Source organism: Callorhinchus milii, unplaced genomic scaffold (assembly GCF_018977255.1).
Source record: "Callorhinchus milii isolate IMCB2004 unplaced genomic scaffold, IMCB_Cmil_1.0 Scaffold6, whole genome shotgun sequence".
Lineage (NCBI taxonomy): Eukaryota > Metazoa > Chordata > Chondrichthyes > Chimaeriformes > Callorhinchidae > Callorhinchus > Callorhinchus milii.
The window spans coordinates 17,405,022-17,432,619 of record NW_024704747.1 but is presented as its reverse complement, the minus strand read 5'-3'; the positions used below and the strand labels follow the sequence as shown (position 1 = coordinate 17,432,619).

At 42.3% G+C, this 27,598-nt stretch overlaps 1 protein-coding gene across 1 annotated transcript in view; it reads right to left on the bottom strand.

Annotated features, from left to right (window-relative positions):
* The window catches only part of pard3bb (par-3 family cell polarity regulator beta b), a 394,398-nt gene that overhangs the window by 167,760 nt on the left and 199,040 nt on the right, over nucleotides 1–27,598 (bottom strand). The window contains exons 14-18 of the mRNA XM_042336226.1: nucleotides 19,217–19,322; nucleotides 18,207–18,306; nucleotides 16,320–16,435; nucleotides 7,581–7,625; nucleotides 6,665–6,749 (exon numbers count right to left, since the gene is read on the bottom strand). Of these exons, the coding sequence (XP_042192160.1) occupies nucleotides 6,665–6,749; nucleotides 7,581–7,625; nucleotides 16,320–16,435; nucleotides 18,207–18,306; nucleotides 19,217–19,322 (452 nt within the window). The remainder of the gene's footprint in view (nucleotides 1–6,664; nucleotides 6,750–7,580; nucleotides 7,626–16,319; nucleotides 16,436–18,206; nucleotides 18,307–19,216; nucleotides 19,323–27,598) is intronic.

Below are 27,598 nucleotides of genomic sequence, written 5' to 3'. Positions count from 1 at the left end.
CTTTTGTTGTCAGTGAACCACTCCCTCCCCACCCCCAACCTCCCCCACTAGAGAACGTCAATGTCAATAACAGGTAAGGGGATGGTTGAGATGACAAAGCATTAAAGGGCTTTAGAGCAGCCATTAGAGGGCTGCTGCCACTCCAGGATAAACTACTCCTTCAGGAGAAAAAGAAAATTGCAGATCAAATAATCAGAGCTCAGGCTATGAACTGCCTTACTCGTACCCATGTCTTTGTAGTTATAGGTGATTTGTGTTGAAAGAAAAATCACCAATGTTGTCCACATTGAGCTCAGCTGACTCAGAATCAGTGAGAGAGAGAGATTAATAATGGGACCTACAGAGCTCAGTATTACAAACTACATATATCCATTGGTGAACCATCAGAACAAAAATAATGATAAGAGTTTCTTAATGCCAGTTTCCACCCCTCTTCCCAATTATCCATACATCAACTTCCCCACTCATACGAACACATGTTCCATCCACAAACATCTAGTCACTGAACTTCACAGTATATCCTATGAAGCGCTTTGGGTCATAATTCCAAAGTGGCTATACCAAATGCAAGGATTATTATTATTTATTTATTATTATTGAGCATACTTTCCTTCCATACACACGGATACAATTCCCGCACCACAGTCATTCATCCATTCTAAACTACTAGAGTATCATAATCGAAGGTGGACAGGAAAAAAAACCCTCTGAATTCAAGAGTTAAGAGAAAAAAATAGTAGATTGTCTAACTTCAATTATGGAATCATGTGTTTATGGTATATGAGGTTACAAGGCACATAAAATATATTTAAGCTTATTTTGTTTTCCACAAACTATGAACAGCTGGGGCTGCACAAGGACTGTTACGGTAGAAGATTTTTTCTCATATTAACAGCCTCTCAGGGGGCAAGAATGAAGCTACCATGTGAATGAGGAGCAGAAGCAACAACAACAAAATTACATTTGTACAGGGCGTTTCATATTGGGAGGACGTCCTAAGGCACTGGACAGAGAGAGTTACGGATTCAAGCTGAGGGTCAGGGTGCGAGAGGGGGAGGGCAGGGGAGGAAGCAGGGAGATCGAAAGCACGGTCGAAGAGGAGGGTCTTGAGGTGGGTCTTGAAGGTGGCGAGGGAGGGGGCGAGACGGAGGGATTGCGCAATGGAGGTCCAGAGGGTGGGTGCAGAGTGGCGGAAGGCCCGCCCGCCGATAGTGGGGCAATAGAAGCAGCCACAACAAGCCCTGTCTGATACAGGTCTGAGGGCACCAACTCCACAGATATAAGAAAAGGTGCAGAAAATATAAAAAATAAGTCTTTTCCCCAAGAAGCCCCCAAAATATTTGGAGATGGGAAACCTACGTTAATGTAAAACTTTCCTGAATGGGCTACATCAAACAATGCTAAGACTATAGCGTATAGACTGCAGCTATTGTATACGGTTTATGTTATACTAGCTGTACCCGTTGCAGCTACTCTTGTAACCACTTCCATTTAATCGGCCTTCCCTCTTTCGTCTGGCACTTTTAATTGTCCTTGAAAGGCTTGATCTTCATTTCTTAGGCATCTTTATACCTTAAGATTAAGAAAATGTGCTATTGAACTCGTTAGCATTCCTTGTTCACATATTTGCACACATATCCTTTTGGGAGGACTTCTGTTGGGAGGACTCAGCGTGAAGACTCAGTGGGAAGACTCCTGTTGGGAGGCCTCAGTGGGAGGCCTCCTGTGGGAGGGCTCCAGGTTGGGAGGACTTCTTGTTGGAAACCATACATTGGTGAAGAGCTTGTTTAGGTCACCTTCGGAGATCCCCGAAAAAAATACGCCCATGATACTCCCCAGTGCAAGACCTTTCCAATGAGGTATAAATCATGTCTCTATGTCAGTCGGTTAGACAGGCACATAGACAGACATTTTGTCTTTATTAATATAGATGTATCTCTCTGGAAGGATGTGTGACTTCTGTTGCTGCTTTGTTGCAGAATACCTTTTTGGAGGCTCAATTAAAGTTTTTAATATAATTTTTAATATAGCTCATCAATGATAGGAGATCCCCCCAACAAAACATGTCCATGACGCTCTCCCATGCACGACCTTTCCAATGAGCTAAACCATGTCTCTACATCAATCGGTTATTGCGTTCTTGTCGGACAGCAGACAGACATTTTGTCTTCATTTGTACAGATATTTGCTACAGGATTATCATCCCATGTGCCTTGTGATTCACGTTGACAAAATCGACACAACACGTGGCATATTTCTCTCAGTTATTATAATGATGATGATCCTTGCATTTGATATAGCGCCTCATCAAGTCATCGAGACATCTCAAAGAGAGTAGAGATCGAAGAGGGAGATTGTTGGCCAGGACACCGGCAGAAACACCCTTCTCTTTTGGAATCGTGCCAATTTTTAACGTCCACCTGAACAGACAGATGGGACCTCGGTTTGACATCTCATCCAAAGGACGGTAGCTCTGACAATGCAACGCCCCCCAGCACTGCATTGGTGTATCATCTTAGGGACTATGTTATCCTGGTTTATACTCCTTCATCCAAATTTGTGCCCCAAATTCAAATAAACTGAAGGCAGTTTCTCCCAGTATCCTTACATATAAAAATGGTTTGCTCACTTCATGGCTGTTTGTGGGAATTACTCACTTCATCCCTGTGCAGAAAGTGGCTGCCCGGCCTCCTCCAATATACGCAACCACTACCATTTACAGTATATCCTGTGAAGCGCTTTGAGATGTCGTCCAAAATGAAAGGCACTGGACCAAATGTAAGGATTATCAGTAATATTCTTTAATTGGCTGCTCCCATCTTCTTATCATTGATGTGATTGAACGAGCGCAGTTTAGCTGCCACTGCATTTGTTTTCATTTCTAATCCAGGGTATTTTGTAAGGCACCATGAGAGGTTTATTTTAGGTGAAAAGCACTATACAAAGTTATCATGATACAGATGCATAAGTACATAGTACATTAGACTGAAACATACAGGACATATGCTGACATCAATTATTATGTCCCACTTCTACACCCTTCCCCCAGCTGCATATTCTTTCCTTATCTTCTGCTAGATCAATCTGATAACAAAAAAGGAAGAGGAGCAGTATGAGCAATTGTAGAAATGTAAATCCTTATCAGCCTGGCTGCCAAGTCCAAGGTAACCCAGTACAGGATACACTCTGCCCAAAGGCATGGAATCAATATTAAAGGTAGAAACACGAATTCCTGCTGAGAGCGACTTAGTTGCTTGTTATTATCAATGTTGGAAGCTCTTAATCAAACTAAAGAGAAATGCACTTTTTTTAAAACATTCTGGCCTCACTGTATCAAGGTTATCTTTAATCCTTACCACCTGTGCTTTTCAGACTGCAAATGCTGCGTGCCAATTCGCTAAGCAAATAGTAATGAGCAATGACATCTATTTTGTTCGAATTCTGATGCTGGTTAATCCTACAAGATACAAAGGGAGAAGCAATTTCAATTTTTTTTACTAGATGCATTTTGTTTCCGACTTTGATTATGAACAGATCATTTTCAAACACTTTTCAGCTTTTGCTGAATTACAGGGGAAAAGCAACAGGTGCTGTGATCAGGCAAGAGCATCTTGCTATTTCATTTACGTCTCTCAGCGATGTCCCCTTCGCTGGCGCCCTAACCCACCACTTGCCAAACAAGCAACACCAGTGCGCAGGCCTTTACAATTTGCCACATAAAATGCACTCTGCTGCTCCAAACGCAAGCTGATCTCTACCAACAATGATAATCCTTGCATTTTGATATAGTGCCTTATCACTTCTGCGAGACGTCTCAAAGCGCTGCACAGAATATACTGAATTTCCAGTGTGCGGAATGGCAATACTGCCAGGCTGGTTTAGAAGACAATCAGATGCAACGTGTATGATCTAGTGTTACCCTTTTTAAAGTCATCCTTGACTCCTCGCTTAGTTGGGCTGCTGTTAACACAGCAGCATGACCAGCTGGAGAATAGAATGCCTCTATCTCTTCTTCCGCTCCAGCTGGGGCCAGGGGCCATCCACAGGAAGGGGAACGCGGTGGCTCATCATGCCCTTAGAGCCAAATAAAATTTGTGAAGAGACACAGACATTCGGAGGTCGTGCTTTCAGCCATTATGCTCCGTCACTGTTAAGCGCTCTAAGACGCTAACCTGCGTGGAGGGCGCTATATTAATGCAAAGTCTTGTTGTTGTTTCATTCGATTGTGGTGCTTTCACTAATGGCTTGGCTACTGAAAAGCTCTCCTCTGATGCCACCACTTAAACAACTGCTAAACTATAACTAGTGCAATGTATCAACAACAACAACAACAACAAGATTCCATTTATAAAGCGCCTTTCACGTCAGGAGGACATCCCATACGTATCTTTATGAAAGTCCAAAAACAAAAAGAATACAAAAAAAAGCAGGAGACTGTCAGTGCCCTGACAAGGTATACTAACAACCTACAAGTTCCAATCTGGACGCAAAGAGTGAAGGTAAGCATTTCCTGTAAGCCAAAGTATAAAACCCATCAAAAGTAACTGCAGAACAAGCATTCCCCTGGACAACTGCATTCCACATGTGTGTGACCATGCATGCTGCCAAGCATCAAGGCCTAATCTGTCACAGTAAAGCTGAAGGTATAACCAGCATCAATAACAGTGATCCTCACTCACAGCGATGGATTGGTAACTGAATACAACCACCGCTCAAATACTGATCTAATCTGTCCGCCCACTGATCTCTGGCCCCCTCCCCAACCATTCCAATTCTTTAAATTTGTCCAAGACACATTTCCAGAAACTACAGAACATAGCATGGCAGGGAGTGAATTACAGGCAGTAATCTAATATGAGGGAGTTCAGATGGCACTGTAATCTGCAGGAGTGAAGCTTGATTGGTTAATGAATCTCACTGAACTGCTATTAGATTAGATTTCAGCCTAGGATTTCCTCTGGGTTATCCTATTTTCAAAAAAAATTACCACAGGGCAATTTCAAACAACAATTACATTTGTTACCATCAACATTGCCAACAGTGATACTTTTTTGTATGAAGTTAATTGCAGGTTTCGAGCGAGGCTGAATGTCACTCAGCATGACTTTGCCTAGAAATAACCTGAAGGCTACAGGTGGGTGTTAGCCAATGATAAGACACTATTATGAACAAATCCAGCACTGGGTCTCCGAAAACGTCAATGCCAATGAGCAGAAATACACCCAAGGGTTCTCACTCATGTGCTTTCATGCCAACGCGTCCTCTACACCAGTGTCGTCTAATAGAAATGGCTGACTAGCCACATTTGTGGCTACATGGACACCATTTTAGCCACATGCACTAATTTTGAGTAGAAAACACCTTACAGGTGAATGTACTTCATATGTGTGTTTACATGTATATTTACTTAAACTTCTGCTTAAAAACATCTACTGCCATTTAATGCAAAACTTTGCAGTCTTCTCTTTATTTTTCTTTCGTGAGATGCACCAGAATGGTTGGATGCCCTTTGCCATAACTTGTCAAGTTATTGATCAAGTTAAACCATGATTGACAGCTGCTCTCTACATAAAATACTGCTGGTGTTTCCATGGTGCTGAAATCCTGCTTTTCCACCCGTGTTACATGCTATTTTAGCAGATAACCAATAAGCAGTAAACCAAGGAAGTAAAGCCATACGATCAAAAAACACTTGCACAAGTCGCTTTTCATCTTTCATTTTACCAACAAATCTACAAAAAAGGTCAAAGTGCATAAGCATATGCCGTGTTAATATGAGTGTTGAGATCACATACCCAACGATAGTGCCCATTGATTATTTTTTTAACGAAAATGCAATTTTGCCACATCTGGATTCCCAATTTGCCCACATGTGGCAAGTTGCTAACGTAGTGGACAACTTTGCCCTGTACCACACTCATTCATCCAAGGGTGCCAAGCTAGGACTGTTAAGTGCCTTGGGGCATCCTTACAATGTGTAAGGCGCTATGTAAATGTAATTTGTATTGTTTTGTACCACAAATTGGCTAATGCTGAGCTCACAGAGAATATGGATATTCTGTTTTTTTCTAAAAATAAAATGACGAACAAAACCACAAATGTGAATTTCTGCATAACTTACTGATTAAAGATGGTGTTCACCTGTCAGAAACACATCCTCCTGTGGTGGCATCAGTGCAGGTCTATCAAATAACGACTTCCTTGCTTAAATGGTGCACACTCAGTACTGTATGAGAGTATGTAACTGAGTTTAGTTATGCGAAATTGGTCAACATTAATAGGGACTTTATCTCTCACGTACACATGGGGAAAATATTATTCCCTGGAAATTCAATAGCCCAGGGAGTTAATGTTAGATTTGGAGGAGCTGCTCTCTTTCTGGCTTTCCCTCCGCATCACACACTCACCTGCCCTTTCCCATTTCTGTTGCTGCCTTTCAGCAGAGCAATCCATCATGATTACCGTTGAAATTCGCCTTCCGATCAATCCACCCATTTGAATCACATTGTAAAGTTTTATCCTCCACAGATCATGACTCATCACCATGGCACAGACACCAAACACAGACTAAACACCTGTCAGTCGCTCATTAATGAGCCCAGGCAGCTCATCACTGGCAGGTGAGTGGCTGAATGAGCAAACTCTCAACTACATACACACTCACCTTGGCCAATGAACATTTTTTTCAATCCCATTTAAAATGTTAAACACCTCTAACGAAGTCCCTGCTGAATCCTCTTGTCTCAAGACTGGGATACCAATATAATCAGGCGGAAGTATCCAGTAAAGAATTCTCCCCCAAATTCCTGATATTTGTTCATTATAATGATATAATAATCCTGACATTTGATATAGCGCCTTATATCTTCAAGACGTCTCAAAGCGCTTCACAGAACATACTGTAAAGTGAATTGGCTGTATATTTTGTGGGCGAAACCGGCAGCCAATTGCGCACATCAGTGTCCCAAAGTCATACATTGAGTGTCCAAATTTTTATATGTATCTATTGAAGGGATTACCCCTGGAAAAGTGATCTGCCAATTGATTAACAATGTTAGAGATTTGGATATATGCTTTTTTTAAAAAAATGGAACACAGAAACTGTCTTGAATTAGTTATAGAGCACTCAAATTAAGTATAGAACCTACTTGCCTTCTAAAAAAAATCCAGATACTTATCAAAATAGGTAACATATTTAAAAGGAATCCACATAAATCATTCCGCTACATAAAATGCTGTTTTACACATACAGTAACAGGATAGATTACAGCCACATAAACAGCTTGGATTATGATATTTATACTCGCTAGTCTTCAGTTAGCAGACAAGTAACTAAACAGAGATCATGTACAGGACAAGTCGTTGCAGCATTGAAACCTTTCTCCCTTTTCTTGTGTTCTACTTTATTTTTGAAGAACTAAACTCAAAATAGCAGCAGCCACAGTAACCCCACAAATGACTTACCCACTCATTTACTACCCTGGTAAATTCTTCTGGGTAGCTAATTAGTCACAATACCATCTAAGTCTATCACATAAAGGGTGGGGGTGCTGAAAGTGCAGACTTAAGATTTATCTTACCTGTCTGGTGCACTGTCAGAGACCTGACATTGCTTTCATCTGCCACTGTAAAACAGAAAAAAAAGCATGAAACATTACATTTTCAAACCATTGAGATAAATACAGCAATAAGCAATGCACACAGCAAAAAGGCAGCTCAGGGAACAATGTCAGAGGGTAGGCTGTTTCAGCTCTCATACAACATGAAGTCAATACATCACCATTATTGGTGGGACAGGAAAGAAAGGGGGATTTTGCAGCCATGTCCTGCAAGAAGGGGAAAAGATACAACTGCCAAAGTGTTGAAGTTGGTTCAGTTGGTAACACTCTTGTCTCTGGATCAAAAGATTGTGATTTCACGTCTTACGTTAAGGTTTGAGCTCACAATCCAAGTTGATGGTCCAGTGTAGTACTGAGGTGCTATTAATAATAATAATAATCCTTGCATTTGATATAGCACTTTTCACGTCGGGAGGACGTCCCAAAGCGCTTCACAGAAGACACTGTAAAGTGAATTGACTGTATATTTGTGGGCGAACGCAGCAGCCAATTGCGCACAGCAATGTCCCACAAACAGTCGTAGATTGAAAATGACCAATTTATTATTGTTTTTGTTTTTTTGGAGGGATTATTATTAGGCGTGTGGAGTAAGGAAACTTGCCCAACGTTTCGCCCTCTGCCTGGAATTGAACTCAGGTCTCTCGCTTGCAAAGCGAGTGCTCTAACCACTGAGCTACAGGACTCCACTATTGCCTTGTGTATGGAGGTGCCATACTACAGAGGAGACAGTAAAACAAGGTCCCACCCACCTGTGGTGGATGTGAAAGTTCCATAACACTATTTGAAAAGAAAAGGGGGTATCTCTATGTGTCCTAGCCAACAATTTTCCAGATTAAATGGGTCATTCACCTCATTGCCGTTAGTAGAGCCTTGTGTGCAAAATAGCTATTTGTTAGCATATAGTCACTACATTTCACAGCAATTCCCCATGAAGAGCTTCAAAACATTTCAATATAATAGATACTGAATCAAATGCAGGGATTATTACAGTTGCTTAAATACCTAAGTGCCAGCCAACGTTATCCAAGTGGCTAAGGCAGCGACCAGGGTGTATAACTCTTATATTAAAGATATTTAATGTGACCCACGAGACAGCTTTTATGTTGTGTCCAATGCACATAAGTAAATATGAATGTGACTAAACAAATTCAGTGATTTGTATTAATCAAAGCAAGTAACAGGTGACGTAATGCATTATTCAGTGTCCACAGATTATATTTTCACTTTGCTACGGTGTTATTTAATACTCAACATAGAAATTGTATTTTGCACATGCAATGCAACACTCTTGAGCTGTAGTCAGGAATATCATGAATGTTGAAAATTACACCACGGATTTCCAGTCATTTACCGATGCAGGATCCATAATAATGCAAAGAATTTGTTTTTACTTCTTCAATTTCTCCCTTTCTCTCTCAAATACAATGATTCTTGCTAGACCACAGCTCCCTGGGACACACAATCAACTGCTATCTTACGCAAAGTGATTATTCTTCACATGGGAGTTGAGATAGTGAATTTGGTTCTTCAGATTATCACAGCCTTTCTGAACCCAGCTTGCAATCCTATGGGTAGTGGACGTATTAAGGGGTACGGTGAAAGGGCAAGGTTTGGGATTTCAAAGATATACCAAGGTCTAATAAAACTAGTTTGATGGCCTCTACCTGTTCTGATGTTCCTATGTCTGCACGCATTCTCTATTAGTTACCAATGGATCTAAATTCTGGCTGTTTTTTAACATTAATTGGTTAAATGAACTGTAGTGGCCAGAACATTGCATTTATGCCTTGGCAGAGATTAGATAATTCTGCACAGACCATAAACTGAGCCTGGAACATTGAGAATCAGCATGCTTCATTAAATTTGACCAATTATAGAACATTAAACAATATTTCCCACTTCAGGTGAGGGCTGAAAAGATGTATCTGTTCCCAATACATGTATACTATATGTCTTTACAGATATTGAAAGCTGCAATATCTCATCAGCTACAAAGCTATTCAGAGGATTCTGATGAGCTACTTTCTTAATCAATTATAAATGGATTAATTACCACTGCCCTAAACTCTAACACGTATATCACAGATAAAAGTCTCATTTTCACACATTCTGCTCTCTTGTTGGTTCTTTCAAGATAGCAGCGAATATTAAATGGGGAGAGTGTGGAAGGAAAAATGAAAGAAGAAACACATTCCGTATCGACAGCTGAAAATCATAATGGCAAAGATCTTGCCAACCTCAACAAGCTCACATTGGACTACTTTCCAGTGGGCTCCATCCCCCTGGGCTCAGTGGTGAAGTGCAGTTGCAGAGGCTGCTGGCAAAACGTACAGAGCATATTTCATCACTGGTCTGCACTGAATTAATCCAGTAACAGTTCAAGAGAGGAAGGGAAAGATAATTGGAAACAGTAGTTTTTTTAAGATAAAAGAATGGAGGTGAGATTTCCAAGCACTTCCGATGGATTTGGAAAGAATCTGCTCGACTTGTGCCATGCTAATAACAAAAGAACAGTAGCTGTGTTGAGGGCCGCTGTGGGGAAGTGTGCTTTTTTCCTGCACAAGCCGCAATGCCCAACATCTTGAAGGCAGCATTAAGGAGGGGGAAAAAAATTGCCTTTGCACATGTGGAAAGGAGCTCCACCACGCTGTGCAACAGGGCGGTAAGATATGTATGGACTTATGGACTGCATCTGTAATTCCCCACAGGTTTCCATTTTCTTTCTTGGGAACAGGAGTCAGGCAGCTTCACGGGATTGGGGGAGGGCAGGAGGGGAAAGAAGCTGGACGGAGAGAAATGGGTGTTCGTCCACAATATTGACACACAGTCACATCACTTTACAGTACAGCCTGTGAAGAACTTTGAGATACCTCGATGATGTGATAAGGCTCTATATCAAATGCAAGGATTATTACTGTTATTATTAATAACAGTGCCTATCAGAGAGCTGTACAGCATCATTTTGGCAAAATATTAACCCATTCAATTCCCATCCTCTCTCTAGCTGGGGTGGGGAGGATGGTGGGGGGAATGAAAGGGGAGAGAGGTGTCTGAAGAAAATAAATAATGCGGTGGTTGGGGAGCAGTACACTCAGCATCAAATCAAAGTAGCAGATCTTTGCAGCTTGTCACCGTCAGAATACTGTTCAACACACACGACTCAATTCAAAGCAGGCATATTGCAAGCCAGAAAACCCTGATGGCATAGGCCTCCCCTTTCTAAACAATATCACATGTGCTTTGTGACCACATGAAGATTTATGTGCAAAATTGGACATGGAATATCAAATGAACAGCTTGCCCCCATTGAGTTTTGGTGTGGGGGTGCGGGGGGTGGAGGAAGAGAGAGCACTTTTCCTTTTTACTCTCAACTAGACCAGACACACTTGAAAGAAATGGTTAAGGGAATGCGCAAGGACATAAATCAATGCCCGGGGAAAGTGAGTTCAGCTTGAGTGCTGCCCTAATGACTTGCAGCCATTATCCAAACGCCAGTCCTATAGTAGCTGACCAGATGTTTGAACTTCCAAAGGAATGCCGCCAAACTACTGGATTTGACCATTCTTAACAGAGACGACCAACCTGAAAAGAAAGCTTTGTTCCTTTTAAAGCATATTTATCAACAAACAGGGTCACAAAGCTATTCATATTTCCAAGAAATGTTTTTTTAAATTTGTACCTGGACTGCATTGACTTTGTAATATGTCTTATTTTAAAGCATATTATTAGACCAGGGATGCACGTGAATCCCTCACCTCACTCTCGGAGGTAATGACCTATGCTGGGATAAAGTACCCACAGGCATTGTAAAGTGGTTTCGGGAATTCTAAATTGGATGGGTACTAATCCAGTCTATAATGACTTGTGCACGGCACTCTGGGCATAATCATCGTACTCAGAACATAGCTTTGATGTGTCGTTTTAACCATGATGGATCCAATAAATTATTACAACTAGGGGGTGTGTACTTCCAAGTCACTCATGTCTGCCAAGAATTAAATGGCTTTATTACCACCACAGATGCATCTCCATCTCATCAACACTAGGCTATCAGGGACGACTGAGGTTTCCTCTCTCCCCTTGATCCAATCTTCTCCTGCCATACTCCTCGATTCGCCCCCTCTGCTGAACTAACTTAGGCTCGCTGTACATCATCCAGCCTTTCCACACCACCATCGGTGGCTGAACCTTCAGAACTACACCTCTATCCTCTGGAACTCCCTCCTCTCTTCTGTTTTTAAATCCCGGCTCAATTCCTTATTCTTCAAATGCACCTACGGCCACCCCTTGCTCAGAGTCCAACAGCATCCCTGTAATGTACTCCGAGGCATGTGAAGGGTGCTATATAAATGCTGTGGTTTAAAGTGAGGGATGCATTGCTTTGGGAATTCGAACAATTATCTATTTGAACCAGCCAATGTCTGCCTCATATCCTACCAGGTTAGGAACAGTACAGGTGACTGTCTCCACTTGGCCAACATACTATAACAATAATTCTCACCAATGCAAGTTTACTCGCTAAGCATTTTGTTGATCCCAATTTCGTGCCCTAATATATGACAGTAAACTACTGATAATTCAACTCAACAACAACAAAATTACATTTATAGAGCGCCTTTCACGTCGGGAGGATGTCCCAAAATGCTGAATAGTCAGGTGTCGGGGTCCGAGCGTGGGGGAGGGGTGGTGTAGGGGTGAGGGAAGGCAGAGAGGTGGAGGGAGACCAAAGGCACGATCAAAGAGAAGGGTTTTGGGAGCAGCCTTCAAGGAGGCAAGGGAGGAAGTGAGGCGAAGGGACCGTGGGATGGAGTTCCAGAGTGTGGGGGTAGAGAGGCTGAAAGCCCAGCCACCGATGGTAGGGCGGGTCGGGTGGGAGACATGGAGCAGGGCGGAGCCCGCTGAACAGAGGGAGCGGGCAACTCTGTCTTAACTTGTCACAACCACTCAAGTCATCATGCTGTCAATATCCCAGCCACATTTATTTATGTATTTATACACATGCCTAACTGGCCACTCCTGATAACTCGTCACTGAGCCCTTTCCCCTTAAAGTGATGAGTTATCAGGAGTTTACCGTATTATATTTGGCTCAGGTAGCATTTGAAGCCAGGTAGCTCTATAAGTGGAGACCCAGTGACAGCACATCGGCTCAGGGCCCCCAGGAGAGGGGGAAGGAGGGCTACACTGAGAGTACCATATGGACATAGTCCATGACCGCTGTTAACAATCAGGTTACTCCAGGAAGCAAGGAGGTAAGAAGTGTAAAAACACACAGACGGCACATACACACACTATTCCTGTTATGCCTCTGGCCAGAGAGAAGTCAAGAAACCTGAGAAGAGGACACTTGGTAGGACAGCAAAAATGTGAGTAACTCACGCAGATGTAGATTTAGTCACTGTGCACTGGGTGGTGCTGCGCTTATTAAAAGGAACAGTCCGACCGTGCCTGGATTGAGGCAAACTCAGGTATTCAGATTGTCGTAACACATCTTGTGTCAGGTCACTTTGAGTTCAGAATTTGGTTTAGCTTACCTCCCTTGTTGATCTGTCAAGATGCACAAAATTCCCAGTTGAATTCTGCTGATGCTCCTGGGCATTGAAACTGCCTTTTGTCAAAAAAAATTGACTACACTTCCTTTCATAATGGAAAACAGAAGGGCATTAGGCGAACAGTCCAAACTACATAGAGGAATCTTGAGACATGCTTAGCAAATCTGCCCAGGTGCACGCTCTGCTGGAGGACCAGTGGGTAGAGATACCATGAGGTGTTAATTAACATTCAAAGCCCAAACTACAGAAACCAGAAGGTCGAAGGTCTTATTCTTTGTTGTTGCTGAGTTAATTGATCTCAGCCACAGTGGCCCTGGGTTACGAAGGTGAAAAATTAAAGTTTGAACGTCTGGACAATGGAACTGGGTTAAGATCGTCTCACCCAACATCTTACTTTCCCGGCTGGAATCAATATGACAACTGCCACCCAGCAAGAGTCACCACCTTCACGATATGGATAGCAAGAGGGGCAGAGTAAATTCACAAAAGTAAGAAAAACATTAAGTCTGAAGCAGCATTGAATGCTGGTGCGACGACTGGCTTTGCTTTGGTGCGGGTAAGATTGTTGGGGCCTGTGATTTACTGCACAGCGTAGGGGGCAGGGGAGGGGGGCTAGGAGGTGTAAATTGCTGACTGAAGACATAGAAAGGAAGGAAAAATTTCAGGAAGCATCATCTCCCATTACACTGTCTGGAATGAGCTTCTTTCTTGTTCAGAATGGTGAGGAAATAGGGAAATCTGTAAAGTTGATTGATTGGGGCAGGGGAATTAATAATAATCCTTGTATTTGATACAGCACCTTTCAGGAGTGTGTTTCATAGTGCTTTACAGGATTTACTGTGAAGTGTAGTGACTGTGCATTTTGTGCACAGCAATATCCCACAAACAGTCATACATTGAATGACCCCTTTTATCTGGGGATTATTGATCAGAATACTTCTCTTTTTCAAGTAGTGCAATGGGATTTTGACATCAACCTAAACAGGCAGATGGCACTTGATTTAACATCTCATTTGAGGGATGGCACCTCCGACAATGCAGGGCTCCCCCATCTTGTATTGGGGTGTCAGTTTAGATTGAGCTCAAAGTGTTAACATGGGGCTTGAACCAACAACATTCTTTCTCTGAGGCGAGAGTGCTATCAACTGAACCAGGCTGACACCAAGAAGACATTTCAAGTTCAAAGACCGTCAATAGAAGGAAAATAAATGTTCTGCCTTAATCAACTGTGTACACTTAAGTCCCATTTATAACGCTGATTTATTTTAAGGTAAACCTGGTCCAGATTTGAAAGTCTCTTGACAATTACTGCCAAAAAAATTATTCCGGTAGAAAAATATCTCTGAGGAGGCCTTTGTTCAGAACTAGAATGTATATCCCATTAGCCTGTGGTAACCAAGACAGTTTCATCCAGTTAGCTTTACTTGCACCCTGGGTAGCCCAAGTAGGGTGGTCCTCCTTAGAGGAATGCTCATTGGGAATGCAATTGAAGCATTCTATCCCAAGCAGGAGGGAAGAGTGGATGCCTCTCAGCGAGCTGAAAGATCACAGATTATGTTTCTGACTACAGGGCATGCGCTCACATCTCTGATTTCTGAAGTCTCGTTCTCATGCTGTTAAAGAGTCCAGAAACTGCCGAGCTTTCTGACGGTAGCGTAAAGGGGGACAACTGAAAATGAAACCTACGAGAGGCTATTGTGATTCACAAGCAACTGTCTGTCGATTGCCGTATATATACACATGCACATTTTCTTTTGAAATATTCCCAAGATGTTCACAGAGGTTTGCAGATTATACAATACCAAGAAGTGCATGCTGGAAATGTGGTATTCAACAAGAAGTGTAGTGCTCCAGGGGTTAAAGCAGCAGTGGCTGATGCACACCGTGGTGAAAAGCACTACAATTGATGCCAGGTGATAAAATACCAGGAGTGCCATGACTCCGAAAGACTTCTGAACGCCTCCATCAGTCAAACAGGGTTGAAACATTGCCAAACTCTTCCCTTTTCCTAATTTAAGACACTGCACTTGATAAAGCAGCTGCTGAACACTCAGAAAATAAAACTTCCCGTTCATTGGCTAAACAAAGCATGATCATGCTTTTCATTACATATGTGCAAGATTAGCTACTCTGCACCCACCCAGACCCTTCCCCACCCCCAAAGAGAGAAGGGAAGAACAAGAAAAAAACAATGGAAAGCACATGTTTCGATTTCTTTATCAATCCTGTTTTATAACTGCACATGTTTATCAGATCACTGTTTTATTCCGATAAGCTGCATGATTTGTACTTTCATTTAGAATAAAGAGTTTCAATCTTTTGGTGAATTATTTGATAGTACTCTAATAATAAAATGATCCTTGCCTATGACAGAGTGTGTTTCATGTCGTTGAGACATCTCAAAACATTTCACAGTAATTACTGCAAATAGTAGTGACTGCATGCTTGCACTTGAACATCATTCACAACCCAGTTGCACACAGCAATGTCCTACAAACAGCCATGGAGTAAGTGACTAATATTTGGAGGATTGTTGACCAGAACAACAAAATAACTCCCTTTTCTTTTCCAATAGTGCCATAGGATCTTTCATGTCCATCTGAACAGACAGACAAGACTTTTGTCACGTTGACTTGTTCTAAATTTAAACCTCAATCGCTATTCCATTTGTGTTAAAATCATTCAGCATCTGTCCAGTGAACAGGTTCAGGATTTGAACAAGCTCTTGTGGCCTACACAAGAGTTGTCTCATTCATTAACACCCATTTATATGCACTTGTGAATCATGTGAGAATCTTACTATGCGCTGATAATAAAATAGCCTCTCACATTCTTCAATCAATGCCACTTCAGAACCACTTTTAACTGTGATTAACATCATGTTCAGCTTATTAAAACCGTAATACATATTGCAAAGAAAAAAACTTACTGATGCTAGAGAGCGAGTTTAAGGTTGGGATTCAGATAACATTTATAAACACACCTGAACTTCAGTCTTGGGACTTATGCCATTAAGTGAATTCTTATTCCTCACTCTTAACCATCTGCCAAACCAATGCATGTTATGTGAAACATTGCAAACTTGTTTTTGACCAATATTCTGTTACTTTAATAGCCTTTCAGCAAAAGGCTGGATGCTTTTCTCTTACCCAGATCCATGCTCTTTGAACTGCTGATTCTAACAGAAGCTTTATCAGGCTTGAGTTCTGGAGTCCCAGCTGTGACTTTCTGCTGTAGCAATTGCGAACCAGGACTGACCTCAGAGCTACAGGAAGAGAGAAAGAGAGAGAGAATGAGAGTAAAAGAGACACAATCAGGCAACCATTGACCAAAGCCAACACAACAAAAAAATTATTTTAAAAAAATATAGGTATTGAAATTCCATCTGTCCAGGATAATCTTCGCTGACCTCTGTTTTGACACAAGTTAGTATTGAAAGCACAAACAACAGCATGTGATTCTATTCTACGTTTCAGTAATCTTTGTTTTCTGGTATGAACGAGATCTGTAAACTGTGCCATATCCTTCCACTGAAATGCACACAACTCAAATTAACTGGGGAGGGAGGAGAGATAGCAATACTATTCACAGTAACGTCTTAATAAAGTGCTTTGAGATAGCAGTAATATTCACAGTAACTTCTTAATAAAGTGCTTTGAGATTTTTTTGTTGACGTGAAAGACAATGTGAGCGCAAGAGTGTTGATATTAGTGGTAATAAAAAATGGCACTCGCGATGACAGCCTCATCTCACCACAACTGAAAGGGTTCCTGTGGTTTTGATTCCCCACTTACCACCATTTTCTGCAAATGGAATAGTTGGGTCAGGAAAAATGCTGTGTAGCACCCACCGTAATGATAGCTTTGCAGAATAGTAGTGGACTGCAGCAAGTGGTGCCCACTGGAGTACACAGTTTGAGATAAACTAAAGATGATGGGTATGAAAACTCTGAGTGCAAGATATTTTTAATCATTTTTGGTGATTGAATGGAATGATTTTTAATTTATCAAAAAACAATAATAATTGTGACACTCAATCCACGACTGTTTGTGGGACACTACTGTGTACAATTAATTGGCTGCCATGTTTCAGCCACAAAATATACAGTCAATTCACTTTACTTCACTGCGAAGTGCTTGGCGATGTCTCAACGATGTGATAAGGCGCTATATAAAGTGTAAGGATTATTATGATTATTATTTTAATATAAGCTTTTCAGATTCTTTATTTTCCTGCTCTCATATTTTGGGCGTGTGCTTCCAGCCCCCCTTCTGTTGTTATGATCTACTTGGACACCTCATTCCGTATCCTAAATGTATGCTGCAGGCTGATCATCCTCCACTAAGTTTGCACGAGCTAGTGAGTCAAGGTGACCGGTACCTTTAATTTGTTCCTCACAAGCTCAGAGTCAAGAGAAGGAATTCAGTTTTAAAAAAACACTGCTACTGGAGACCCATCATTTGGTGTCATAGCAAATTGGTATCCCAAATCACAGAACCACAGCCTCAGCAGAACAAAACCTGAAACATCTCCTCTCTCAGTGTCTGGCCCTTTCACTCTTTCCTTTCACTACTGCATTCCTAGTTCTGGGTGGCAGGTGGGGGTATCAATGCTTCAATCTGCTTTATTAGGATGGAAATCAGTGGCAGCATAAGCGTGAGTGGCCTTCCTGATTAAGAGAGGGAAGGGTAGAGAGAAGTGGCAGCCTGCCATCAAACATTTAACGAGTGACCTAGCCACACGCAAGTGATCAAGTAGACAGGGTCGATTGGGTTAGGAAATCCCCCTCCCCGTGCCTGTATTCAACGACTCACTGTCACATATTCTATTCGTTCTGTCAAATTGCTGTCTAAATAGCAGGACTTTTGATTATTGATCCGTTTTAAAGGGTTTAATTTCTCCAAGAAATCGATATACATTTCCGCAGAGCTGCTCAATGACAGTCGGCAATCCTGGACCTGGCCAATGCTTGGGAGCACTTGAACCACCGAAGTCAGCAGTTGCGAGTCAGGTTCATGCAGTACGTGGCTACACACCTATCTTTTTGGAACGGTCGTGTGTACAACACCTCCACGGCGTCCTCCTCATCTGGATGTGGTGGAATCGGAGGCGGAATTTCTTCGGCCTCATTGCTCCCTGAAAGGTTACCAGATAAGACAGTAAATCAGTAATACGGAAAGCTGGAGTACAGGGAAACTGTTTGGTCCATTGGAATTCTACACAATGGCAATGAACGAAAAGTGTATGGTCCTCTACAATCCTGATCTGTGCAACTGGAATGAGCTTCGGGAATGGGCCTGTAATGCATGCCCTTTCCGAGCATTCAAAATATGTTTGGGAACATTAGAACAAATATATGACTCTGTGGAGATTATATTTGAAATGCTGGTTGGTTGGGAAGAGAATAATAAGGTTATAATTTGCTCCAGGGGTTTAGATATCATAAACCACAGGATCCGTGAATAGGACTTTAAGGAGCACATCAATCCAGAAAAATTGAGTTTTGCACCATTTGTATGTTTATAGGCTAATATATCTGATAATCAGCAGTGAGCTACAGTCAGTAACCTCAAGGGGGTGGGGGGGGGGGGGTGCAGGTGGGGAGGTCGACACACTTGCATACTGATAAGTGATGCTGGATTCCTCTTGTGCTGCAACAACAGTAAACCACATCATTGGCAGAGGTCCAGGGATAAAAACCACTTGCTCACCCATTCAGTGGCTATGAAATCTGAGACAGTGCTGCAGGTTCACTCCACACAGATTCTTTTCTTTTCACTATTCTTTTCACTATCCTATTGGTTTCCCTTGGAGAGCAAGGCTGGAACTGTCTGACGGGCACCAGAGTGTGGGACCACGAGTGCAAACCGCTATTCTACCAATATTTGGCACATCAAGTCTTGCATTGGGACTAAACCCCTGCTCACCAGGCTGTTTTGATAAAATATTGCGTGTAACTCAATTATTTTGCAGGTATTTAATCTGTCTTCACAACAAGGTGAAATAAATTGCTTTCTTGCAACACACATCAATATGCGGTACATACCCATCGTCACCTTCTCTCGAGTACTGTACGGTTGCACAAAGTACTGGCCAGCACCATTGCGGCTGTGAGCGCTGTACGGCTGCACATTGCCAAACTCCAGGCAATCCTATCGACATGAAATATTTGTCAGCTCTTAATCGCCTTACACAAAACCAATGTTTGCTTAGTGGCAACAACTTAATGATTACACTTTTCTCTTATCAAACATTCATAATGCAAAGATGCTGCGTTGCTGGTTGATAAATGATCATGGTATAATGACTAAACCAAGAGTCTCATTTTTCATAAGCCAAGTCCCCGCTCCTCCCTCCCCCATCTCCGCTTGAAACCCCTGGATCATACATTTTCAAGTGGATAGCATTTGGTTTCTATGGCAACTGGGCCAGATTCCTCACCGCTGAACTGAAGGCCACAGGAACATTTTTTTTCGTAAACCTTCAACATTCAAAACGTGTTGTTTACTTTAAAAAAACTATTTGCACCTCCAAATTGAGCGTGTGCTCTCTCTTGGCTGCCTTGCATGTGTAACCTCTGTGAGGAACCTCATTGAGAGGAAACATGTCTCGGTGTGCAATCAGGAAGATCCCACCTTTAGCAAATATTCTGGGCGGTCGAACACACAAGTGAGTTGTTAAAAGTCAACCCTAAGTGACAAGCATATTGTCACTCTCCCCTAATATGGGAATCAAAAGTACGTGATTAGATTATTAATTTCTTTTCAAATTGCAGTTATGGTTTCTCTTTCTCTCCTCCTCCTCAGATACATACAGCTGTGAGACCAAGCGTACAGCAACAATCTGCAACAATGCACTGGTTAACAGCAGGTTCAGAAACAATTTGAAAAGATTAAGTATCTCGCGGAAATAATTCCGCCTTCAAACAAGTACAAGAGAAACCAGATTGCCAAGCCCAGAGGTGCAACAGAGCCAATTCCTGCCATCTAAAATACAGCAAGCATACTTTTCATTAAGAGTTAGTGGTTAGCAGTGAGGAGCAGGAAGTCCAAATGATCATCTCCTCCCTAGCCTGGGGGGAATATAGTAACAATTGCCGAGCATATTGTTATTTTCAAATAAATTGGCTGCTCAGCTCCTTGTTTTTTGGGGAAAAAATTGACACAACTTAACTGCCTCTGTATAACATTCAGTTAATTTCTTTTTTTCCCCTCTGGGTGAAAAGTAACTCTAATTTAAAACTAAATGAATTAAATGCAAACATACTAACAAAATGCTAATAGTAGAGACGTAATATACACTTGCACTTTATGCACAGAGTTGACGGGTACTATGCAGTGTGTTTACTTAATGGTACGCTTAGTATTAACTAAACATCACAAGAAAGGTTTGGATGAAGAAGGCCGTTCAACCCATCTGATCTCAAACTTGCAGAACTCTCCCTGGAACATCTTCCTATTAGAGCAACAAGCTTTTTTTAAAAAAATCCTGCATTCTGGCCTCAACCACCCTCCCTGATAACTTGTTCCATTTGTTATTTACCCTCTGGGTAAAAAAATATTTCCCATTTCTGTCTGAAAATTGCCTTTTGAAACCTGAACCCGTGAACTCTTGTTCCTTTGTCTTGGTGTATCTAAAAGCATTATTCTGAGTTTAGTTTCACACTCCCATCTTATAATAATAATCCTTGCATTTGATATAGGGCATTATCACGTCTTCAAGACGTCTCAAAGTGCTTCACAGAATATACCACAAAGTGAATTGACTGCATATTTTGTGGGCAAAACGTATATATTTCTATCAGGTCCCCTCTGAGACTTCCCTGCTCAAGATTGTTAATGAGTCAGGACAATTCGTTCCAGCGAAGGATGAGGATGGAGAACAACAACAAATTATATTTGCATAGTGCCATTCACTTCGGGAGGATGTGGACAGTTAGGGGTTGAGACCAGGAGGGGTAGAGGATGGGGAAGGTAGGGATAGGAGAGTGAGAAGATAGAAAAGAAAATGGAGAAGATAATTGATAAGATGTGCCCACAATCCAGAGGCCCCAGAACCCTGAGAAATCCCATACATTTTATGTTCCTGGGTCGATCCGGTCAGCATCAGGATATAGGAAGAGGAAGCGTAAGTTAACTCAAACAGTTGTTCCCAATCTGTGCAATTGGGAACAAATGACTGGCAACAGCCGCCCCAGATCTGCCTCCCAGGCTATTCAGCACCAACAAAAGAGGTCAGTGCTGAAATCTGCCCCTTTGTAACAGTGACAACACGCAGGTACTACTCCAATATGACACTTCAATGCAGCAATTAATATTGTGGGAACTCAAGTAGCACTTTTGTCTCTGAGTGAGAAGATTGTGGTTCATACCCACAACAGGGCTTTAAACTCACAGTCCAAGTTGACACTCCACTTCAGTGCCGGGGGAGTGTTGCATTGTTGGAAGTGCCAACCTTCGGATTAAATTTTAAATCAACATCCAGTTTGCCTTTTCAGATTGAAGATTCCACGGGAGTACTAAGAGTTTCCCCAAAGGAAAAAGGTGGGAAAGGCTCAGAAGAAAGATAGATATTTGTTAGGTCAGGGTATTAAGGGTTACAGGGCAAGGGCAGGTAATTTGACTTGTTTCTATGTTTCCAACACGTAGGAAACAACAGCTCACAATTATTCACAAACCAGACTGAGTATGGAGCCCAATGCTATGAAGCAAGGCCGCAAACAGAATCAGCTTGGCTGTCACTGCCAGGCTGCATCTGCTTTCCTCGTCACGCACTGGACGGAATAGCTGGAGGGCTCTGCAGATGAGCTGCTCAAAAACTGTTTGTGGCACATTATTGGAAACTGCGTATGCACACACATACTTGGGACACATGTAGGAGTAAGCCATTATTTTCAGTACTTGCATTCAACAGTCACCATTAACCAACCCATGATTGTGTTACATCAATTTCTTGATTAAAAAACAAACCACAAGCATTGCATCTATATCAGAGGTGAGTGAATATCAGGGTACGTTATAGTGACAGGCTCCTTCCTACACTAGGCCAAGGGAACAGTAAACATTTAGCTTTTCCTCTGTGTAGACTATGCGAAAAGCATGATCCCCTTCTGATCAGATATCAGTCGTATGTACCACATGCAAATTGAAAAACATTCCTGCTGTTCACACAATCTAATCACGATGTCACACATTTATCTATTTTCCTACTATTCCGTCACTAGCCAGTAAATTTAACGTCTGGTCACAGAGACGACCCTGAGGTGACCCCGTGGTAAAAGCCATGCTGCATGTCCAAGCAATTATTCACGGGTGTTGCTGCTGGAATGCTGGGCAGTGGCAAAATGAGGTCAAAAAAAGTTAATAAAAATAAAAGGCAATTTCTTTTTTTTTAAAGAAAGGAATAAAAACGTCTAACTAATACAGACTTCCACAAAAGTTAAAAACTTACTATAACTTTGATCTTCTGTCTCCTGTTTTGACATCTCCAATGGTCCTCTTTTAATAACTTTAAAACAGGGTCAACACCTTCTGCAATTTTATTTCCCTCCTGTCCTGGAGACTGGCTCAAACTGAGCCTTGGGTCCATTGGTGCTGATTGTCCTCTAGTATCTTACTCTGTGTATGTGTGAGCTCAGACAATGTGTTAAATGATTGTTCCACCATTGGGAGGTGCCACATCAGAGCACAATACTGTCCTCGCCTGATGTTCTTACATCTTTGCAGCAGGGAATCACTGGATAGTAACCAGAAAAACAAAACCATCCTTGAATTATGCAGCTCAGGGATACTTACAATGGGGCCAATAGTAGTTCTGTCGCCCTCATGACCCCACTGCAGCCCGAGCTCAGACCAGCAAACTCAGCACAGACCGTAATGAAATTGGGACCATCCTGGGACCTTCCTTAATGTGAGTCTCAAAGTGAGAATTGGTAAGCTATTCAACTTTGCGAAGAGAATCATAGTCGAGACCTGCCAAGATACGCTATCGCAACGTAGATTCCTGAATAGGAATCAGTCACAGAAATCCAGGATGAACTTTCTCCTCTCCATCCAAGGGGAATTGAGGCCTAATCAGAGTATATAATAATAATCCTTGTATTTGATATAGCGTCCTAGCATGCCGCCGAAATGTCTCAAAGGATTTCACACGATCTACTGTAAAGTGCAGTGAACGTATATTTGTAGGCGAGTGTGGCAGGCAATTTGCACACAGCAATATCACACGAACAGCTGTGAAGTGAGACCATGTAGCTCAGCACACAACAGGTATTGAACCAGGAACAATCCTGTCCTGTGTAGCTCAGTAACACACCATGTCGTGCATTTCTCCATCAAGCCATTACAAGTAACACTGCAACTGACATTGACAACAAAGGCAGCAACCCTTCTAGTAGCACAGCAACTATAGGTAATAATAATAATAATTCTTGCATTTGATATAATAATAATAATAATAATCCTTGCATTTGATATAGCGCTTTTCACGTCGGGAGGACGTCCCAAAGCGCTTCACAGAATATACTGTAAAGTGAATTGACTGTATATTTGTGGGCGAACGCGGCAGCCAATTGCGCACAGCAATGTCCCACAAACAGTCGCAGATTGAAAATGACCAATTTATTATTGTTTTGGGTTTTTTTTTTTTGGAGGGATTATTATTAGGCGTGTGGAGTAAGGAAACTTGCCCAAGGTTTCGCCCTGCCTGGAATTGAACTCAGGTCTCTCGCTTGCAAAGCGAGTGCTCTAATCACTGAGCTACAGGACTCTATATATAGTGCCTTATTACATCTTCGACATGTCTGAAAGCGCTTTACAGAATATACTGTAAAGTGAATTACTGTACATTTTGTGAGCGAAACATGGCAGACAATTGTGCACATTAGTGTCCCATAAACAGTTGTGAATTGAGTGACCAAATCCTTCTTATTATTGTTTTAATTTTGTCTGACAAATCCACAAAGCAACTTGCCAGCCTTCAACACTCAGCAACAACAACAAATAATGTATTTTTAAACACCACTTATGAACAGTTTTGCACTCCTGTCATCTAAATAGAGACAAGCAATGAGTAAGTATCAAATACCTATGAATAATTCACTGGTGAATATCACCCACACAGCAGCTTCATTACTCTGCTGTTCTTACCAATAAGGATTTAAAGAGAGTAATAAATAATAATAACCATAATATTCCTTTAATTTGGTATAGCGCCTTTCATGTCAGCAGGACATCACAAAACACTTCACAATATATACTATAATGTGAGGGTGGACACGGCAGCCAGTTGCACGCAGCAATGTCCTACAAACAGTCATGGAGTGAATGACCATTTTTTTATTGGGGATTGTTGACCAGAACACCAGGAAAAACTCCCTTCTCTTTTCAAATAGTGCCAAACAGACATCTCACCCGAAGGATGGCACCCCCAACAACCATATGAGTTCTGAGTCCCAACATGAGGTTCAAAACCCACAACCTTTTGACTCAGAGGAGACAGTGCTACCAACTGAACCAGGGTGACACACATGGGGCTGAAGAGGTAGATGGATTTGGTTTGGGGACTGTTTTTTTCTTGATATATGCTACATTCTTGGATCTTGATGATGTTCATTCACACAAGAGGCTCAGTGATTAGGATGCAGTTATCACAGCTTCAATGAGGTGGCAATTTGCAGCTGATCACCAGGAACTCTTTGTCCAGCATAAAATTCTGACTGCTGTAAAATCAGGGTATTGATTGCAACAAATGTTTTTTTTAACACCAACTGGCAACATTTCAAGACCCTCTGTACTAGCTCGACCCCTGGGCTCGCAGGACGTGAAGACCTACATGGGGATTTCACCTCTGTACTGAGTTTTTGACAGGCCCTTCAGATATATCTATTCCTCTTTATTTATTATCCTGATTAGTGTGTACATCAGAAAATCTGCACCGAAACCGAAAAATTATCCCATTTTTCACTTCAAAGTGAGTGGCTTGGTTAATCAGGACTTATGAATGGTCTCACACCTGTTCTTTAAACTCTACATCATTCAGAGCTAAGATTTTGCCAAATACAGGCAGGAGAAAAATACGAGCAACAATGGTGCAAAGGAAATTCAGCACTGGAACAAAAAATGGGTTTCATGCTGAACTCATGAGCAACAGCAGAGGAATTGTAGTACAGGGATGACAGATGAAGACAGATATCAAAACATAGCAAATCAGAAGGGAAAATAAAAAGCACACACACAAATAAGTGTGCAAAGCTTCAAACTTTTCCAGGGAACTAGCTCCATGAGAAAAAAAATCACCATGTTTAAGTGTATCCAAACCAGGCAGAGTTCCATGTATGCGACCTACACATGAAAATTCCGCACTCACTCTCTGAGGAATGCACTCTGCTTACCAAATTCCGGACAATATTAAGTGCAGGTTGCCAAGAGTCAAGGCATAGGCCCAGAGCGTGCGATGTGGTAACTTCTGGAGTTCACATAGCTGAAACCGCGTAAAAACCAACCTAAATGTTACTGTCAGTCAATCTCTCTTTATGCTTCAACTGTTTACCACAATTGTTGGTTCATTTATCACGGAATTGCAGTAAAATACTTGCAAGAATTTCCTGTTGCACAGTTCCTTCCTTCCTTAAATTATCCTCCTACACCACCTTTCCTCTCAGCTCAACCTTCGCGGTCCTGCCCTTGCCTGGTTCAAATCTTACCTCCACAAATTTGGCACACAAAATATACAGTCAATCACTTTACAGTATATTCTGTGAGGTACTTTGAGACGTCTAGAAGATTTGATAAGGCGCTATATCAAACGCTAGGATTATTACTATTATTACCTCTCCCACCGTCTCCATTTTGTTGCCACTAATGGCTTCTCCGCCACCCCCTGCACCGTCATATGTGGCTCCCTCAGGGCTCTGTCCTTGGTCCTCTCCTTTTCAATATTTATACACTCCCTCTTGGAGCCAATATGGAATCTTGGCGTCCTGTTCAACCCTCAACTGTCCTTCATACCCCACATGTGCCATGACCCGCTCCGCCTTTCTCCATCTCCGCAACATCATCCGGCTCCACTACTGTCTCACACCGCAGGCTGCCGAGACCCTCATATAAGCATTCACAACATAATAATAATAATAATCCTTGCATTTGATATAGCGCTTTTCACGTCGGGAGGACGTCCCAAAGCGCTTCACAGAATATACTGTAAAGTGAATTGACTGTATATTTGTGGGCGAACGCGGCAGCCAATTGCGCACAGCAATGTCCCACAAACAGTCGTAGATTGAAAATGACCAATTTATTATTGTTTTTTTTTTTTTGAGTTTTGGAGGGATTATTATTAGGCACTGTGTGGAGTAAGGAAACTTGCCCAAGGTTTCGCCCTCTGCCTGGAATTGAACTCAGGTCTCTCGCTTGCAAAGCGAGTGCTCTAACCACTGAGCTACAGGACTCCAGGCTCATCCAGGCTCGACTACGCAAACTCCCTGCTTGTCAGCCTCCCCAACTCCTCCCTCCATAGGCTGCAAGATCATGCAGAACTCTGCAGCCCATGTCCTCTCCCGAACCAGGCTCCATGATCCAATCACTCCCATCCTCGCCCGACTCCACCGTCTTCCCATCACATGAATGATATAGTTCAAGATCCTGGTCCTCACTTTGAAAGCCCTCCATGGCCTTGCTCCCTGTACCTCTGCAAAATCCTAACCCCTACCAACTTGCCTGCTCCCTCAGCTCAGCGGTCTCTGGCCTGCTTCACGCTCTCCGGCTTACCTGTCCCACCATTGGCGGGTGGGCCTTCAGCCACTCTGCCCCCACCCTCTGGAACTCCATCCCACAATCCTTCCACCCCATCCCCTCCTTTGCCTCCTTCAAGACCCATCCCAAGATGCTCCTATTGGACTGTACCTTCGGTCACCCTCCTTCACCACCTTGCCCTCCACCCTCCACGATCCCGACCCCCAGCTCGGGTCCGAAACACTGATTGTCCAATGCTGACGGGAGAGGCGCTATACAAATGTAATTTTGTTGTTGTTAAATTACTTTTAATATGCGAGTGTGAGTTTTCGCTTCCTCCCCTATCTCCCCCCAACCAAAATCAGGGATTATTTCCTGCCAATTCAGTTCCATAAGCTCCCAACCACCGAGTACTTCATCTAAGTGACTATTCTTTGTGTGCGGGTTTATACAGTGACAGGCTATTTGACCATGTTTTGGACGGGGGAGGAAACATCCCAGATGAGCATTTTTGTCATCACCCAGCGTCCGTATATGTTTCTGCTAGCATCCCCTTAAATGAAGAGCTCTTGCTAGAGGGTGGGGGAATTCTCTCCCAATCCGAGAGAGTGCTGAGACCAAGTGCAGGAATGCAGTTACTCTCCAAAATGAGATCAGCTAATTCAGCAGAGACTACAATTTGAGTTTATAGCTGCTCG